The sequence below is a fragment of the Hemitrygon akajei genome, chromosome 4 (assembly GCF_048418815.1).
Source record: "Hemitrygon akajei chromosome 4, sHemAka1.3, whole genome shotgun sequence".
Lineage (NCBI taxonomy): Eukaryota > Metazoa > Chordata > Chondrichthyes > Myliobatiformes > Dasyatidae > Hemitrygon > Hemitrygon akajei.
In genome coordinates this window covers 149809280-149827851 of record NC_133127.1, presented here as the reverse complement: position 1 = coordinate 149827851, position 18572 = coordinate 149809280, and the positions used below count along the sequence as shown (strand labels likewise).

General features: G+C 40.4%; 1 protein-coding gene across 1 annotated transcript; it reads left to right on the top strand.

Annotated features, from left to right (window-relative positions):
* The first annotated feature begins 1165 nt into the window (after window positions 1–1165).
* LOC140726775 (uncharacterized) lies at window positions 1166–8675 on the top strand. Its single transcript, XM_073043589.1, has 2 exons — window positions 1166–1300; window positions 5104–8675. The coding sequence occupies exon 2, from the start codon at window positions 5332–5334 to the stop codon at window positions 7462–7464; it is 2133 nt and encodes a 710-aa protein (XP_072899690.1). The 5' UTR covers window positions 1166–1300; window positions 5104–5331; the 3' UTR covers window positions 7465–8675.
* The last annotated feature ends 9897 nt before the right edge of the window (window positions 8676–18572 follow it).

The window sequence follows — 18572 nt, the reverse complement described above, 5'->3', positions numbered from 1 at the left end:
TCCATTCTCTCATTTACATGTAACATTCACAGGACCGAAAGAAGCTGCAGAAGGTTGTAAATCTAGTCAGCTCCATCTTGGGCACTAGCCTACAAAGTACCCAGGACATCTTTAGGGAGCAGTGTCTCAGAAAGGCAACGTCCATTATTAAGGACCTCCAGCACCCAGGGCATGCCCTTTTCTCACTGTTACTATCAGGTAGGAGATACAGAAGCCTGAAGGCACACACTCAGTGATTCAGGAACAGCTTCTTCCCCTCTGCCATCTGACTCCTAAATGGATTTTGAAGCTTTGGACACTATCTCACTTTTTTAATATACAGTATTTCTGTTTTTGCATATTTTAAAATAATCTATTCAATATACACAATTGATTTACTTGTTTATTGTTTTATTTTATTATTATTATTTTCCCTCTCTGCTAGATCATCTATTACATTGAACAAATTTCACATGGCATGCCAGTAATAATAAACCTGATTCTGATTCAGATTCTTTCCACAGATGGTGCCAGATCCGCTTGGTAATGCAGACTAATAATGACCATAAATTCTGCTGTGTGGATGGACAACGCATCCTTTTCCCCACCTCAACATTAAACCAGGTGGATAAATATTACAGAGCCCACCTGGTTATTAGTTGGACAAAAAGGAAAAATACTGCTGCCATAATTGATCGCCCTCTCATCACCCACAAGATAGGGTGCTTTCAAAGGATGCTGCCCGACCTGCTGAGTTCATCCAGCTTGTCTGTATGTGTTGATTTGACCACAGCATCTGCAGCATACTTTGTTATACTTCTGCACATATTCCCCAATTATCCGCTCAAAACATTTACCAACTCTGCTAGTATATTCCCAACAATCCATTAAAGCAGATTACGTCATATGGGATACCCCCACTCTAAGGAAGTGCAGTATGCAAGCTTCAATTTTTCTATCCCCAGATCATGAGGCATCTTGCCTAGTTCCACTCCAGTGCATCCCTAGGTGTGATCTCCATCACAGATTCTATAGAACACCCAACCTCTAAAAACTGAATCCTGGAACCATAATCCAGGCAAGAGCGTGATAAATTGTCAAAAGAACAGCCCTGTAAGAGCTGCAATCTCAGGCCGGGCTGCCTCCGCCGGCGCGGCCTGGTGCCGGAGCCGAGCAGAGCCGAGCTGCTCCGCCCCCAGGGCCAAGCCCCGCCTGCTCATCTTGCGCAGCTTTCCGCACAGGCTGACTCAGGCAACCCCCGCTTCGCTTCGACCACCTGACCCCACTGACGGGCTGGGGCCGAAAGGTGGACGGCGGCAAGGTGAGCAAATCCCGAAGGAGGGTTTTCGGTCCGTGGGCGTCAGCCCCGGATCCTTCCCCCCTCGCTGGCCGGCTCGCTGCTCCTCGCCGACGGCAGCAACATGGCGCCCGCCTCCCTTCTCGCTCGGCCTGGCCGCTCGTTGCAGACGCGAAGTTAAACGACGAGCGCATGGGCCTGGGTAAGGGCGGCCGCGTTCGCTGCCCGCCCCATTGGTTAACCTGCCGCTGCTCCTATAAAACTGAGCCGCCGGCGCGGCAGGAAGCGGGCCCATTGTACGACCTGGGGTTAAAAGATTGCGCGGGCAGTAGGGGCTATCGGGGAGAAATCTTAGTCAGATTTTCAGTGCGGCCACATGATAGATATGATGGCGAGTTTGTAAAATTTGTATTCATGGCGTGCCCTGACATGTGCTGGCTATCTTATTTATTACTCTGTTTTGCAGTGTATTTTCATATACACGGAACATTTTCTGTGAGCATAAGCAAATGTAAAATGAAGGACTAGAATTCCCCGTCTTTGTGGCCCGGCAAAGAGTGAATTTGTGCAAGTGGTTACAAAGTGAATTTTTATTTTAAAACTGGACATGGATTAATATACTTGTAATTTAGCAACACAGTGAGTAAAGTTCAGAGAAGCTTTGGGCATAATGCACATTGTGAAATAGAAGTTAGGTTATAACGTGCCAAAAACCATTAGAAGTGGAAAAGGTGCTGTTATTATTGAAATTATGCAATTTCTCTGCATCAAAATACATAATGAATGCGATCACTTAGGCCCTAAGTCTTGGGGAGTATGGCAGCAATGCATAATAATGGAGGAAGAAGAAAGATCAATAACTTAGAGAAACAAAAATATGCTGCTTTGGGTATAGATACAACTTAAGATTTGTCTCCTGCATGCCAAGGTCACTGTCACTGGATAGCTTGAATACTTCCTGAAGGGGAAGGTGGAGAGGGGGCTGTGGCTGGATGAGGAAGTGCAAGCATTTTAGAGAACTAGGAAAGATCTTAAAATACAGTGCAACAAAGTAATTGTTCCAGTGACACATGCTAACAAATATAGAAGTAGGAAGATGGAGCAAATTCATGACTGGAGGACTAGCAGAAGAGGGGGTGCTTTAAGTTTCTGAGGCTTTGGAGCTTCTCTGGGAGAGGTTGCTCCCTTTTGTAACGTATCAATTCCTGAAAATAGAAGAAGCTCACATGGTGCTTAGATATGAAAGAACAAATCAATTAAAATGCAATGGAAAAACAACTTAGCCTGATTCAGGTAGAATACTCTACCAGCGGAAAGCTGAGAGTAGGAATGGGGTGGTGAACTAAAGTGGCAAGCTGCGACAAGTCCAGGGTTGTTCCTGCATACTGAGTAGTGATGTTCTTGCAAGGTAGTTACCACTTTGCTTTTGGTCTTCCCAAAGTAGATGATACCAGGTTGTGAACTTTTGAATTCATTGTACTAGATTGGAAGAAGAGAAAATGAATTGCTACTTTCAGCTGGATAGTTAGAAGAGAAAGGGTAAAAAATACAGGTGTTGGACCCCCTGTAGTTGTATGAGAAAATAACAGATAAACAGTGGTTAGCGGGACAGAAGAACAGATGGAAAGCGGGAAAGGGAACGGTTCTTAGGGAAATCTCATTTTAAGCACATAAGTTGTGATTGGTGCTGCATTAGATGTGAATGGTGGGAGGAGGGGGTATGTGGAACTCTAGTTTTGCTCCGTGTAGGAGAGGGTTGTGACCAGACTTGCGGAGAATTTAAGTGAGATGTAATTGCAGTCCTTTATCAATTTTGGTTATGGGAAACAATTTAATGAGGGGGGAAACCTCTCTTAAGATACCTGTGTGGTAAATCTCATTATTATAGCAAATATGATGGTGGCAGAAACAGGGAGAATGGAATAGAGTCATAACAAAACACATAGCCAAAGGAAGTATAATTAAAATAGCTGTGAGTCAGTAGCTTTTTGAAAAAAATTGTTGCAGAAAGGGAGGAGAAAAGTCAGGGGCTATTTTGTGATGACAACAGGGTGAAAATTGGCAGGAAAGTAATAAATTTTTCAAGTTCCATATGAAAGCAAGAACCAGCACCAGTGTAATAATGTGCTAGAAAACGATGTGAGAAACACAATCATCACACAGTGAGCTAGATGCTGAATCACTGGGGTTTCCAAATAATCAGATTATTGGAATTTTACTGTGTACCATTAAAATCTCACTTAGATTTGTTCAATACTCTTACATTTTAGGGTATTTCACAACTGGACCAGTTCAAAAATATCAGATTCTTGTAGTTCTGCTTATTTCCTTTGACTTTGGTGAAGACAGCACAAACTGTGCAGCTCGTGGAGAAAGGCTGAATCACTGACAGCAAGTTCATATTTTCTGCTTTTAAAAATGTGTTCACTAGAAAGATTCACAAGATGCTGTTAGTTTCATTGTGTAATGAGAGTGGGACATTCTGGCCATCGTCACATTTCTAAGCTTGTGTGGATGCAACAGATCTCCATTTTAATGATTATTATGATGAAAAGTAGCCATTGTTATAATAATCTTAAGTGCTAAAAAATATTCTGTATTCATCTCATCATTTTCAGTCCATCCTCCTGCCGTCATAACAGGGATAGGGTTCCCCTTGCCCTTAGCTACCACCCCACGAGCCTCTTGATCCAGCACATCATTCCTCACACACCACACATACACACTCCACATTCTATAGTGGGCACTCTCTACTTGACTTCCTTATCCACTCATCCATCCCCACCAATCTATCTCCTGGCACTATCCCTGTAAGCATAACAAGTGCTATACCTGCCCCAATATCACCTCCCTCATCATTCTTCCAGCATTTTGTGTGTATTGGTCAAGATTTCGAGCATCTGCAGAATCTCTTGTCTTTGGTTATTATCTTAACCTAGATATCCTCTGAGGGTGTTCTTCCAAGTAGGCTGCTGTATTAATATCAGTGGCAAGTTTACCTTGTATATCCAAGAAACAGTTCTATTAGGAATATTGGGAACTAAGATTTCGAAAGGATTTGGCAATCTAACCCTATCAAAATTCAGGGTTAAAACCAGTGCACACTGGAATTTTCAACAAAAATAAATCTCCAAAAAATCGGAAGAATTCAGCAGGTCAAGCAGCATCTGTGGAGGGAAATCATGAAATAAACCTTTTATCACCACATTTGCTACCTGATATGTTCTCTTTAAGCATTCTGGGTTTTTTTTAATCCCATTGAATTTTGCTTTGACTGGAATTATAACAAATAAAATTGTTAAAGCTGTAAGACGGTTTTTAACATAGTAAGGAGAGAAAGAAATCCTGGTGTTATCTGCATTTTTATTTAGCTTGTTACTTTAGTTCCAAAGTTGTGATGTCTCAGAAGGATGAAAAACTTCTTCCCTGTTTATTAATGTAACCATTTCCCTTCTTTAACCTACTATCCATGAAGTTTTAATTCACTAATCACCCATGTGGTGTGCTGATATAGTTGCTCAGCAACATTTTATAAACAAAGCAACACACACAAAATCCTGGAGGAACTCAGCAGGTCGTGGAGCTTCCATGGAAAAGTGTAAGCAGTTAATATTTTGGGTCGATACCCTACTACAAGGCAAAAGTCGATTTTTGTTGGATGTTTTCCATAATAGTAAAGACCCTTTGGAAAGAAAAAAGTAAAGTACAGACTTAAAACATGTTCTTGATCATTTGAACTTTTAAATAGCTATTGACCACCAATGGATGACAATGATTTTGTACTGTCTTCTACAAAATAATGATTTTGTTTTATTCCTGCCTTGCAGGTGAACATTTGTCTCCCCATGCAAATTGGAATACAATGTCCTTTATCCACTATATCACCTAACAGGTGTATAGCTTGCTGTGTAAGAACTGTAAAAGCAGTACAACTTAATCATTTGTAAATATATTCCCCAAAGAACCTAGGAAACTTTTCACAATATTTAAAGAACAGAAAGAACATTCGAAAAGGAAGACTCTCCAACGTGTTTAGTGTAATAAACTGTTTCACTATGGATCCACAACTAACAGTGGTACATCATAAGGAGTTTGCAAAACAGAATGAAGAATGTGCTGCTGGGTTTAATAGTGAAGAAAAATTAGAAACTGAAACACTAAATTACAATTCCAGAAATTTAACTTGTGTGCATTGTGATTTCACATATACTGATCATGAAATTTTGGAAAAGCATCTTAGTTCAATTCATCCTGAATTCTCTGATTTAACAAATATTGTGCTTTATCAGAAAACTGCCAAATTGTTCCATTGTCAGTTGTGTTTCTTCACAAACAAAGTGTATAGTGATGTTTACAATCACGTTGCAAAGCAGCATCCAAAGTTGAGCAAAAGTGAAATGGCTTCCCAGATAAAAGAGCCGAGTGAAGGAACAGGCCGTGAAACAAACAAACAGCCACGAGCCACAAAGAGAAAACCAAAAGAATCCAAAGTAATTGAAAAAGGTAAGTCTACAAAAAGGAGAAGAAGAGGCCGAAGAAAACGTACGGAAACAACTGTGAGCACAATTGAGTTAAATCCTCCAAAGCCAGCAGAGACAGGCTTGAGCACAGTTGAAGGACAACCTGTTAAGAGAAAACCTGGAAGACCAAAGCGTAAGGTAGAAGAAACAAAAACTGATTTAAACTGTTCAAAATGTGGAATTCGGTTTGGCAGTCTTAATGAACTAAATGCCCATAATTGTCAGAAGAAAAAGATGAAAGATTCTAACACTCCACCATTTGATTTTGAGCATTCTGATTACAGTGGTCGATACTCAGCTCAGTACGGATCCACCCGTAAGTCTGCAGTTTCAAATATCAATTCTAAAGAGCCAGCAGGTTTGAGTAATCCTGAGAAACTGACCATTTCAAATAATCCTGCAGATAATGCCATTCCAAATAACCTCAATGAATTGACAAATTCAACTAATGCCAAAAACCTGATAACATCACAAGACTCAGCAGAGACATCTGAAGAAAAAAATTATGTAAAAAGTTTACATGAAAATGTTAAGTATGTCAGAGGAACCTTTTTCTGTAATTCTTGTAAATTCCATTGTAAAAGCAAAAGTAGTGCCCTGTATCATGTTGTAAGAGTACATGACAAGCCTTATCCGTATAAATGTGGTGAATGTGGAAGATGCTTTGTTATGGACAAGGAACTTCAAAGGCATATGTCAGTTCATACTGGAGAAGCTTATTACAAATGTTCTAAATGCGATTTTGAATCTGATTATGCCAGAGCATTTAAGAATCATGAAAAGCAGTGTACTGCTCAACAGAGAGAAGATAATTATTCAGAAAACACCGATGCTAAGAAACAACAGAGTACAGTACAAGACATAAAGTCAATCAGTCCAGAACCGCCTTCAGTTGAGCCTCTCAGTTTTGGTAAGGAAGAACTGCAACCACAGGAAAAGTCTGTGTCAAAAGTGGAATCTTCAGAAACTGTGTTACCAGCAGAAGGTAAAAAATGTATAGAGCTGAGTGCTGACCAGATTCAGGACTCAAATTTGCAACATTTGAAAGCAGAAGAGCCAACAGTAGCTCCTCAACAAGATACTGCACCTTTAAAGGAGATCATATCTTGTCTTGAATGTGGAAAAACATTCGAAGAGCAGGACATGTACCAAAAGCACAAAGTTCTCCATGCAGTACAAAAGCCACTAATTTCTGAGTTCACTCGTGATGGATCAGTATCAAATGATGTGGAAAAAATTACAGAAAGAAAAACTTTCAGTTGCATTCCTTGCAATATCAAGTATCAAAGTGAAGAGGATTTACAGCATCATCTGAATATTCATAAACCAAATACTGAAGGCAAAAACTTTAACTGTGAGATATGTAGTGCCAGATTTGAAAAACAAATTGATTTGCGCGATCATCTAAAAATACACAAACAAAATATTTCAAAGACTAATCAAGCTAATATGGCTGATAACCGAACACTTTATAAATGTCATTACTGCCCTTACAGCACTTACCTCTTTGTAAATTACATTGGACACGTCAAGATAGCGCATTCAAATGAATTTCCTATCCATTGCACATCCTGTGGAGATGGATTTCAGCTTCCAGGTGATCTAAGAAAACATAAATGTCAGCAGAGTCAAAGTGGCAGTGTAATATCTAATCAGGGAGATGAATAAAGTTTTTAATATAAAAATGTTAAAATAGAGTGGTATTCTAATTCCCAGTACGAATATTCCTTTTGTGCATAAATAATTTTAAATACATTTTTTCAATTTGAAGAAGGTGATCTGGATAAGAGACACATGGTGAAGAGTGGTTCAATTCTGGATATCAGTATTGTTTAAAGTCTTATTGTTGTGAGGCTCTGTCATAAATAAACCTTACAAGATTTTAAAATATGGTCATTTACTAGTGCCCTTCATTTCTTGTGTACACCTTTAATATTGGGATATATTGTATTTTTGGCTGATTACTGAGGGAATATGTAACCTACAAGTATTTAATAGCATTTTTCATCTCCAGCTGGACTTTTTGCGGATAGAAGTAATGGAAGAACAATGTACTCTCATTATAAGCAATGCATTGCTGGACTGAAGAATTCTTAGTCTGAGCAATGCATCTTAGTAATTGCATTAACTACTTCTTTCAACTCATGAAAATTTTATTAGAATTTTTATTGATTGCTGAGATATCATTTCAGTGCTTGCTTAAGCCTAGTGGCAAATTACGAATTTCCTATTCTCGTGTTCTCTGTGCAGTTGATTAGTAATTCTGTTTAACTAGATAGATAAACTTGGAATATCATGCTTTTTTGTTGTAAAGACAAAACCTACAAAAAAATTCTTTTCATATTATTAGGAAAAGGAAATGTAATATTTTGTTTCTACTGTATCCTAACATGCTGTACAATGTGTGACTGTTAAGTACTTTCATTAAATTAGCTTAAAATTCCTTCTGGCTTTAGCAGGTTGTTGGTAAGCCTGTAACTACCAAGTGAGGTTGTCAATGAAATTTCCATTTCCACTATTAACATAGGTATTTGCTTATTGTACAGATTTTTAATTTTGTGTTGATGTTGTCTGCTAGCTCACTATTGTACTTAGTGGAGGGTTATATTACAGGTTAACTTTGTTTTTAACAACAAATTATAGTTTAAATTTTTGTGTATACTAACAGTATTAGCCATCTACTAATGAGAATTTGGTGCTGAATATTTCTGAGATTATTTCAGTGTATTATTGGCTTTTTGCTAGTTTTGTTCATTCAACTATCAACATGTCTTGCAGTACTTTTTGTAAGTAAATGGATAACCTTTAACATCAAAAATCCAGATGATTAATGTTTTGATAATCTGTTTTGTTAATGTAATAAAATATTAAACATCGTAGCATTGTGTTTTAATTTAATCAATGATATATGAATGTTAGGAAATTTATTGCACTGAAGCCCTTCCTGTCTTTTGTGTCTATGCTGGTCAAGTGTTCACCAATCTAATCTCACCTTCCAGCACCAGATCCACCATTCTACAGATCACATCTCTGATGTCAATAGTTCTAATTATATTGCTGATGATTAAGAGTAGACGGGATGGTAATTAGAATTGATTTCAGTAATTTACCTGCTCTTGAAGTTAAATTAATAATTCTGCAATTATTTGTTCTTTCCTCTTTTTTTAAAAACTGTAATCTGAGCAGCTTTCCAATTCTCTGGTACTATATATTAGCAAGAAAGCTTTGAAAAAATGTAGTAAGGGCCTGGATAGTTTCTTCTTTTGATACTTTTAATGTTTTTGTATATACAGTTGCAAGAAAGAGTTTGCAAACCCTTTGCAATTACCTGGTTTTCTGCATTAATTACTCATAAAATATGGTCTGATCTTCATTTAAGTCACGATGATAGACAAACACAATCTACTTAAACTAGTAACACACAAACAATTGCACTTTTCATGTCTTTATTGAATACATTGTTTAATCATTCACAGTCCAGTCTGGAAAAAGTGTGAAACCTTGATTTAATAACTGGTAGAACCTCCTTTAGCAGCAGTAACCTCCAAACATTTCCTGTAGCTGCTGATCAGACCTGCACAAAGGTGAGGGGGAATTTTAAACCATTCCTCCATAGAAAACTGTTTCAGTTCATCCGTATTTCCGTGATACTTTGCATGAACTGTGCTCTTCAGGTCATGCCACAGCATCTCAAATGGGTAGAGGTCTGGACACTGACATTACAAAACACAAATTGTCATCTTTTTAAACCATTCTGTTGATTATTGTCTTGTTGCAGCATCCAACTTCTATTAATAATATTCCAACTGATATTCTCCTGTAAAATCTCTTGGTACAATCTTGAATTCATTGTTCCCTTAATGACTGAAAGCTGTCCCAGGCCCTGAGGCAGCAAAACAGCCCCAAACCATGATGCTCCTTCCAACATGGTTCAAAGTTCGGATGAGGTTTTTCTGTTGGCATATAGTGTCCTTCTTCCTCCAAACATATAGGTGTGCGTTTCTGCCAGAATGTTCAACTTTTGACTCATCTGTCCACAGAGCATTGTCCCAAAACACCATGGTGGTCTTTTGCAAACTTGAGATGTGCAGCAGTGCTTTTGTGGGGGGAGGGGGGGGAGTGGTGTCCTTCCATGAACACCATTCTTGTTAAATGTCTTTCCACATGAACAGAAACTAAAGCAAATTTTAGAGATTTTCGACAGGGCTTTTGCTGTTATAAGACCATATGACATAGGAGCACAATTATGCATCTGGCCCATCGAGTTTGCTCTGTCATTCAATCATGGCTGATACTTTTTTTCTCCTCAACCCCAGTTCCCGGCCTTCTCCCTGTAACCTTTGATGCCATGTCCAATCAAGAACCTATCAATCTCTGCCTTAAATACACCCAGCAACCTGGTCTCCACCACTGAATGTAGCAACAAATTCACCACCCTTTGGCTAAAGAAATTTCTCCGCATCTGTTTTGGAAGAACACCCCTCCATCCTGAGGCTGTGCCCTCTTGTCCTAGACTCTCCTAAAATGAGAAACATCCTTTCTACATATACTCTTCTAGGCCTTTCAACATTCAAAAGGTTTCAATGAGATCCCCCCCCCCCCCCCCCCCCCCCCAGAGCCATCCAACATTCCTCATATGATAATCCTTTCATTTCTGGAATCATCCTTGTGAACCTCCTGGACCATCTTCAATGCCAGCACATCTTTTCTAAGACGAAGGGCCCCAAACTGTTCCCAACACTCAAGGTGAGGCCTCACCAGTGCCTTATAAAGCCTCAGCATCATATCCTTGCTCTTGTATTCTAGACCTCTTGAAATGAATGCTAACATGGCATTTGCCTTCCTCACCACTGACTCAACCTGCAAGTTAACTTTCGGATGCTCTTGAAAGGTCTCCCAAGTCTCCCTGCATCTCAGATTCCTGGATTTTCTACCCATTTAGAAAATAGTCTGCACATTTATTTCTACTACCAAAATGCCTGACCGTGTATTTTCCAACATTATGTTACATTTGCCACTTTCTTGCCCATTCTCCTAACCTGTCTTAAGTTCTGCAACCTACCCATTACCTCAACACTACCTGCCCCTCCACCAATCTTTGTATCATCTGCAAACTTGTCAACAAAGCCATCTATTCCATCTAATTCACTGATATACAGCAAAAATACTAATACTAGCGGAACATCACTAGTCACTGGCAGCCAACCAGAAAAGGATCCTTTTACAAAACACAAAATGCTGGCAGAACTCAGCAGACCAGACAGCATCTATGGGAGGAGGTAGTGACAACATTTCGGGCCAAAACCCTTCATCAAAAGTACCCTTTTATTCCTATTTGCTGCCTCCTACCAATCAGCCAATGCTCTGACCACGTTAATAACTTTACTAATATCATGTTAATTAACATTAGTAATATGGACTCTTAACTTGGTAAGCAGCCTCATTGTAGCACTTTGTCAAAGGCCTTCTGAAAGTCCAACTATGCAACATCCACGGCATCCCCTTTATTTATCCTACTTGTAATCTCCTCTAAGAATTCCAACAGATTCATCAGGCAGGATGTTCTCTGAAGGAAACAATGCTGACTTTGTACTATCTTGTCCTGTGTCACCAAGTACTCCCATCACCTTGACTCTAACATTTTCCCAACCACTGAGGTCAGGATAACTGGTCTATAATTTCCTTCCTGCTGTCTTCCTCCTTTCTTAAAGAGTGGAGTAACATTTGCAATTTCCCAGTCCTCTGGCACCATGCCAGAGTCCAATGTTTTTTGAAAGATCTTTGCTAATGCCTCCACAATCTCTAATGCTACTTCTTTCAGAACCCTAGGGTGCAGTTCATCTGGTCCAAGTGACTTATGTACACTTAGGTCTTTTAGCTTTTTGAGCACCTTCTCCCTTCTAATAGTAATTGCACTCATTTCTCTTCTTTCATACACTACGTCTGGCACACTACTAGTGTCTTCCACAGTGAAGGCTGCTGCAAGATACTCATTTAGTATATTTGCCTTCTACTTGTCCCCTGTTATTATTTATCCAACCTCATTTCTAGTGGTCCTATATCCACTCTCATCTCTTATTTTTTTACATACTTGAAAAACCCTTTATTACCCACTTTGATATTGTTTGCTAGCTTGCTTTCATACACTGCTATGTCAGACTTTACTTTTGCCCTATCAAATTTCAAATTGAACTCAATAATATTGTGATCACTGGCTTCTAAGGGCTCTTTTACCTTAAGCTCCCTAATCACCTCCAGTTCATTACGTAACACCCAATCCAGTATAGCTTTGTCAAAGGTCCCTAGTAGGCTCAATGACAAACTGCTCTAAAAAGCTACCATTCAACAAACTCTACTCTCTTAAGATCCATTACCAACCTGATTTTTCCCAATCAATCTGCATTTTAAAATGCCCCATGATTATCATAACATTGCCCTTTTGACACACCATTTTTTATTTCCTGTTGTAATTTATGGTCCACACCCCATCTACTGTTGGGAGGCCTGTATATAGCTGCCATCAGGATCGTTTTACCCTTGCAGTTTCTTAACTCAACCCACACTCCTATGTCACATTTTTCTAATGATTTGAGCCATTATTTACCAGCAGAACCACATCACCCCCTCTGTCTACCTTCCTATCCCTCCAATACAACATGTACCTTGAACGTTCAGCTCTCAACTACAACCATCCTTCAACCATGACTCAGTGATGGCCACAACATCATACCTGACAATCTGTAATAGTGCAACAAGATCATCCACCTCATTTTTTATACTCCATGCATTGAGATATAATACATTGAGTGATGTATTTGCTACCCTTTTTGATTTTGCATCCATAATGCACTGATACTCACCCTGCTGGCTACATTTTTGCCCCATCATTTATCTACCTGCCGTTCCTGACAGTCCGACTGCATGCCATCTTTAATTTTTTTACCATCCATCTCATCTTGAGTCACTTCATTCTGGTTCCCACTCCCTCCTGCCAAATTAGTTTAAACCTTCCCCAACAGCAATAACAAACTCGCCCTCGAGCGTATTGGTTCCCTTTGGGTTCAGGTACAGTTCATACCTCCTCCAAAAGTTCCAATCAATGAGATGAGATTGGAGATTGGGTTGTAGAGTTGCCCAGCCTCTTAAAAAAAACACACCTTTAAAAGTCAGGTTACTGATAGACAAGAGAAAATCAGCAGATGCTGAAATCCAAGCAATAAGCACAAGCTTCTGGAGGAACACAGTGGGCCAGGCAGCATCTATGGAAGGTAGTCAACGTTTCGAGCCAAGACCCTTCGGCAAGAATTGTGTGGTTATCCAGAACAAGAGGGTGCAACCGCAAAATTGAGGGGCGACCATTTAGGAGAGGTAAGGAGGAATTTTTTTTAACCAGAGTAGTAAATCTGTGGAATGCTTTGCCACAGATTGTGGTAGAGGTCAAGTCTGTGCCTATATTTGAGGCAGAAGTTGATCATTCCCTGATCAGTCAGGTCATGAAAGGATATGGTGAGAAGGCAGGTAATTGGGGTTGAGTGGGATCCGAGATCAGCCATGATGGAATGGCGGAGCAGACTTGATGGGTTGAATGGCCTGACTTTGCTCTCATGACTAGTGGTGTTGCACAGGGGTCGGTGTTTGGACCACTTCTATTTTTGCTTTATATCAATGATTTAGATGATGGAATAGATGGCTTTGTTGCCAATGATACAAAGATTGGTGGAGGGGCAGGTAGTGTTGAGGAAACAGGTAAGGTGCAGAAGGACTTAGACAGGTTAGGAGGATAGGCAAGAAAGTGGAAAATGAAACATAATGTTGGAAAATACATGGTCAGGCATTTTGGTGGTAGAAACAAATGTGCAAACTGTTGTCCAAATGGGGCGAAAATCCAAAAATTTGAGATGCAGAGGGACTTGTGAGCCCTTGTGCAGAGCACCCTAAAGGTTAACTTGCAGGTAGAGTCAGTGATGAGGAAGGCAAATGCAATGTTAGCATTCATTTCAAGAGGTCTAGAATACAAGAACAAGATTTATAAGGCACTGGTGAGGCCTCACCTTGAGTTTTGGGCTGCTCATCTAAGAACAGATGTGCTGGCATTGGAGAGGGTTCAGAGGAGGTTCACATGGATGAATCTCGGAATGAAACAGTTATCATACGAGGAATGTTTGATGGCTCTGGGTCTGTATTCATTGGAATTTAGAAGGATGGGGGAGGGATCTCATTGAAATAGTTCAAATGTTGAAAGGCTTAGTCAGTGTAGATGTGGAAAGGATGCTTCCCATGGTCAGGGAGTCTACGACAAGAAGGCAGTCTCAGGATAGAGGGGCATCCATTTAAAGCAGAGATGCAAACAACTTTCTTTAGCCAGAGCAGAGTGTATTTGTGGAATTTATTACCACTTGCAGCTGTGGAGGCCAGGTCGTTGGTTGTGTTTAAGACAGAGATTGATAGGTTCTTGATTGGACATGGCATCAAAGGTTACGGGAGAAGGCCAGGGAATGGGGTGGAGGAGGAGAAAAAAGGATCACATACAACACGCTGGAGGAACTCAGCAGGTCGGGCAGCATCTGTGGAAATGAGCAGTCAATGTTTCAGGCCGAGACCCTTCGTCACGACTGAAGAGGGAGGGGGCAGGGGCCCTATAAAGAAGGTTGGAGAAGGCTGGTAGGTGCCAGATGAAAAACCAGTAAAGGGAAAGATCAAGGGGTGGGTGAGGGGAAGCAGGGAGGGAATAGGCAGGAAAGGTGAAGAAGGAATTTAAGGGGGAAGCACTATGGGTAGTAGAAGGAGGCGGAACCATGAGGGAGGTGATTGGCAGCTGGAGGAGGAGGCAGAGTGAAACTGGGATGGGGGAAGGGAGCAGGAAGTAATTACCAGAAGTTGGAGAATACCAAGGGGCTGGAGACTACCCAGACAGTATATGAGGTGTTGCTCCTGTTTGCCCTCATCATGGCAGTAGAGGCGGCCATGTATGGACATATCCGAATGGGAATGTGAAGCAGAGTTGAAGTGGGTGGCAATAGGGAGATCCTGTCTCTTGTGGCAGACGGAGCGGAGGTGCTCGACAAAGCGGTCCCCCAATCTGCGTCAGGACTCGCCAATGTAGAGGAGGCCACACCCGGAGCACCGGATGCAATAGATGACCCCAACAGACTCGCAAGTGAAGTGTTGCCTCACCTAGAAGGACTGTTTGCGGTCCTGAATGGTGGTAAGAGAGGAAGTGTCGGGACAGGTGTAGCAATTATGCTTGCAGGGATAAGTACCAGGTGGGAGATCTATGGGGAGGGACGTGTGGACCAGGCAGTCGTGGAAGGAACGATCCCTGTGAAAAGCAGAGAGGGGTAGTAAAAAAGGATCAGCCTTGATTGAATGGTGTAGACTCAATGGTCCAAATGGCCTAATTCTGCTCCTAAGTCTTATTGTCTTATGGTCTTATTACCCAGAGGTTCACATACTTTTTTGACCTTAGACTGTGATTGTTTAAGTGGTGTACACAGTATGAGAAGAAGTACAGTTGTTTGTGTGTTATTAATTTAGGCAGGTTGTATTATTTGTCTATTATTGTACCTTAGATGAAGATCAGACCACATTTTAAGAGTAGTTAATGCAGAACACCAGGTAATTGCAAAGGGTTCACAAACTTGGTCTTGCAACTGTACTTGGACATGTTGAATTCCTGCTTTCAAAGATCAAATGGTTTAATATTTCCTTGCTTGCTATTTTAATTCCATTGATATTTCAAACACATCCTTAATCAGAATATCACCATTTTACCCTTCTTCTGAAAATAACCTTAAAGTATTAATTGGAAACCTTACCCACAATCCCCAACTAGTTATCTTTTCAGTCTCTAAAGGGTTGTGATTATTTTTGCAATGTTACCCTCTTTCATTTTATATATTGATAACATGTTAGGATTTTCTTTGAATTTATTTCATACTATTTTCTCATCCCCAGTACTTATTTTCTTACTCTCCCTTTTAATTTCACTCTTAAATTTTGAATTTTTTGTTATTTTATCTTTGTGCTTTTTTGTAGTTGCCAAATGTAACTGAATTATGACCACTCCTGCAAAATAAAATGCTTTTGCCACCTTCATTTCCGAAAACTAAATACTGAATTGTACATGCCCTCAACCTTTTTGATGGTCTTGGTACCTCTCCAGGTTCCTTCAACTCCCTGTGATGTGTGAATAGGTTAGTTGACTACTGAAAAATATCCATACTGTAGATAAGTACAACAAAAAAATTAAAGAAAGCTGATGGGCATATGAGGGGTAATAAGATGCAGGTTACAGGCAAATAAACGTAGTAACTGGATTCTGCTTGAAGTTTGGACTTTGATGTCCCCTGGTTTGTCCTTGCAGCCCTTCTTAAATAAAGGCAAGTTAGCCACACTCCAGTCTTCCAGTGCAAAAATCCCTGCCACTCCCCATCAATTACTTCCCTTGCATGTCTAGGATACACTTAGTCAGGCCCTGGGGATCTCGCCACCTCCTTGGGCCTCAATACAGTCAACAGCTCCTCTCTTTTGTAACATCACTTTTCGCATCCCTGAATTCCCTAACTCTCAATTACCTTCTCCACAGTAAATTATGGATGAAGAATATTCATTTGACTTCATACATTTCCCATGATTCCACAATAATCGACTACACAGATCCTTAAAGTGATTTGTTCTCTTCTTTGTTTCCTGTTTGGTCTTGATATAGAATATCCTAGGATTTTTTTTACTGTATCTGCTAAGGACTTCTCATGCCCCCTTTTCACCTTCCTAATTTCCTTCTTAAATGTACTAGATCCCTTATAATCTTCAAGGGATTCACATGACTCTTGCTACCTCTACCTGACATATGCCTCTATCTTTTTCATGACTATAGCCTTAATATCCCTTGTCAGCAGAGTTTGCTAATCCTACCATCCTTGTCCTTTGCTCTTCAACCTAACAGGAACATGTTGGCCTGGATCTCTTCCTATGACATTTTATAAAAGCCTCCCATTTGTCAGGCTCCCCTTTATTTGCTAACAGCCTCTTCCAGTTAACCTTTGCAAATTCCATCAAAATTAGCCTTGTCTGTTTTTGGACACTAAATTATGGGCCAGTCATATTTCTTAACATTGCAACTTTAAAATTGATAGACTTACGGTCACAAGTCCCAAAGTGACTCCTACCCACTCTTGCTCCAAGCATCACTTTGGCCACTTAGAGTCATAGGACATTACAGCAAAGAGCTACTTGGACCTCTAGTCCATGCCAAACTGTTATTCTGCCTAGTCCCAGTGACCTGCATCTGAACCATAGTTCTCCATACTCCTCCCATCCATGTACTTATCCGAACTTCTCTTAAAAGTTGCAATCAAACCCACATCCATCACTTCTGCAGGCAGCTTGTTCTACAGTCGCACTAGTCCTTGAATGAAGAAGTTCCCCCTTGTGTTCTCCTTTAATATATCACTCTTCACCATTAACCAATGATCTCTAGTTTCAGTCTCACTCAACCTCATTGGAAAGGGCCTGCTCGTATTTATCCTAGCTATACCCCTCATAATTTTCCATACCTCCATCAAATCTCTTCATTCTTATACACTCCATGGAATAAGGAAAAAGTCCTACCCTATTCAGCCTTTCCTTATAATTCAGGTCCTTAAGTCCAGGCAATATCCTTGTAAATTTTCACTGTATTCTTTCAATCTTATTGATAACTTTCCTGTAGTCCAATGACCACAACTACAGAAAATAATCCAGATATGGCCTCACCAAATTCTTATACAATTTTAACATAACTTCTCAACTTCTAACTCAGTATTCTGATTTATGAAAGTCAATATGCAAAAGCTATTTTGACCATCCTATCTAACTGATGCCACTTTCAAGGAGTTATAAGTCTGTATTCCCTGATTCCTGTATTCTTACACACTCCTAAGGGCTCTATCATTCACTGTGCAAGTCTGTTCCTGGTTTGTCCTCCCAAAGTACAACACCTCATACTTGTATGCATTAAATTCCATCTGATGTTTCTCAACCCACTTTTCCAGCTTTGATAGCCTTTCTCACTGTCCACTACATCCCCCACCTTAGTGTCATCCCCAGATTTGCTGATCCTGTTTACCACATTATCATCCATTTCATTGATATAAATGACGATCAGATAGATGACCCCCAAATCTATTCTTGCTGTTGAAGTCCCAAAATAAGCAAAATGGCATTGAAGTAGGAAACCAAACTGGTGTTTTTTTTTCTTAGAAGATGTTCTGTGCTCCGCAGTTCCTGAAGAGATGTTGGATTGTGTAGCGGGAGCAGTCAGGACATTGTGCATTTCACAGTTTCCAAGGAGAAGTTGGATAGCATGGGGAGAGGGGGAAGAGGGGAGAAGGACATCTTGGATCGATTCTATAGCATTCTAAAGTGGGAGGGTGATCAACCAGAGCTTGTGTTCCACATCGGTACCAATGACATTTATAGGAAGAGGGACAAGGTCTTGCAAAGTGAATTCAGGAAGTTCAGTGTTGAGTTTAAAAACATTACCTCCAGGGTTGTGATCTCAGGATAGCTACTCGTGTCACATGGTGCCAGAAACAGGAACATCACGGTAAAGCCTTCAACATGGTGCATTGCCACAGGGAAACAGCATCCATCATCAGGGACCCTGACCACCTAGGTCTTGTTCCCTTCTTGCTGCTGCCATCTGGAAGAAGGTACAAGAGCCTCAGGACTCGTACACCAGGTTCAGGAACAGTTATTACCCCTCAACCATCAAGCTCTTGAATCAGAGGGGATAA

What these genes read in the sequence shown, in the direction of transcription:
- LOC140726775 (XM_073043589.1), top strand. Translation starts at nt 5,332, where the DNA reads ATGGATCCACAACTAACAGTGGTACATCATAAGGAGTTTGCAAAACAG.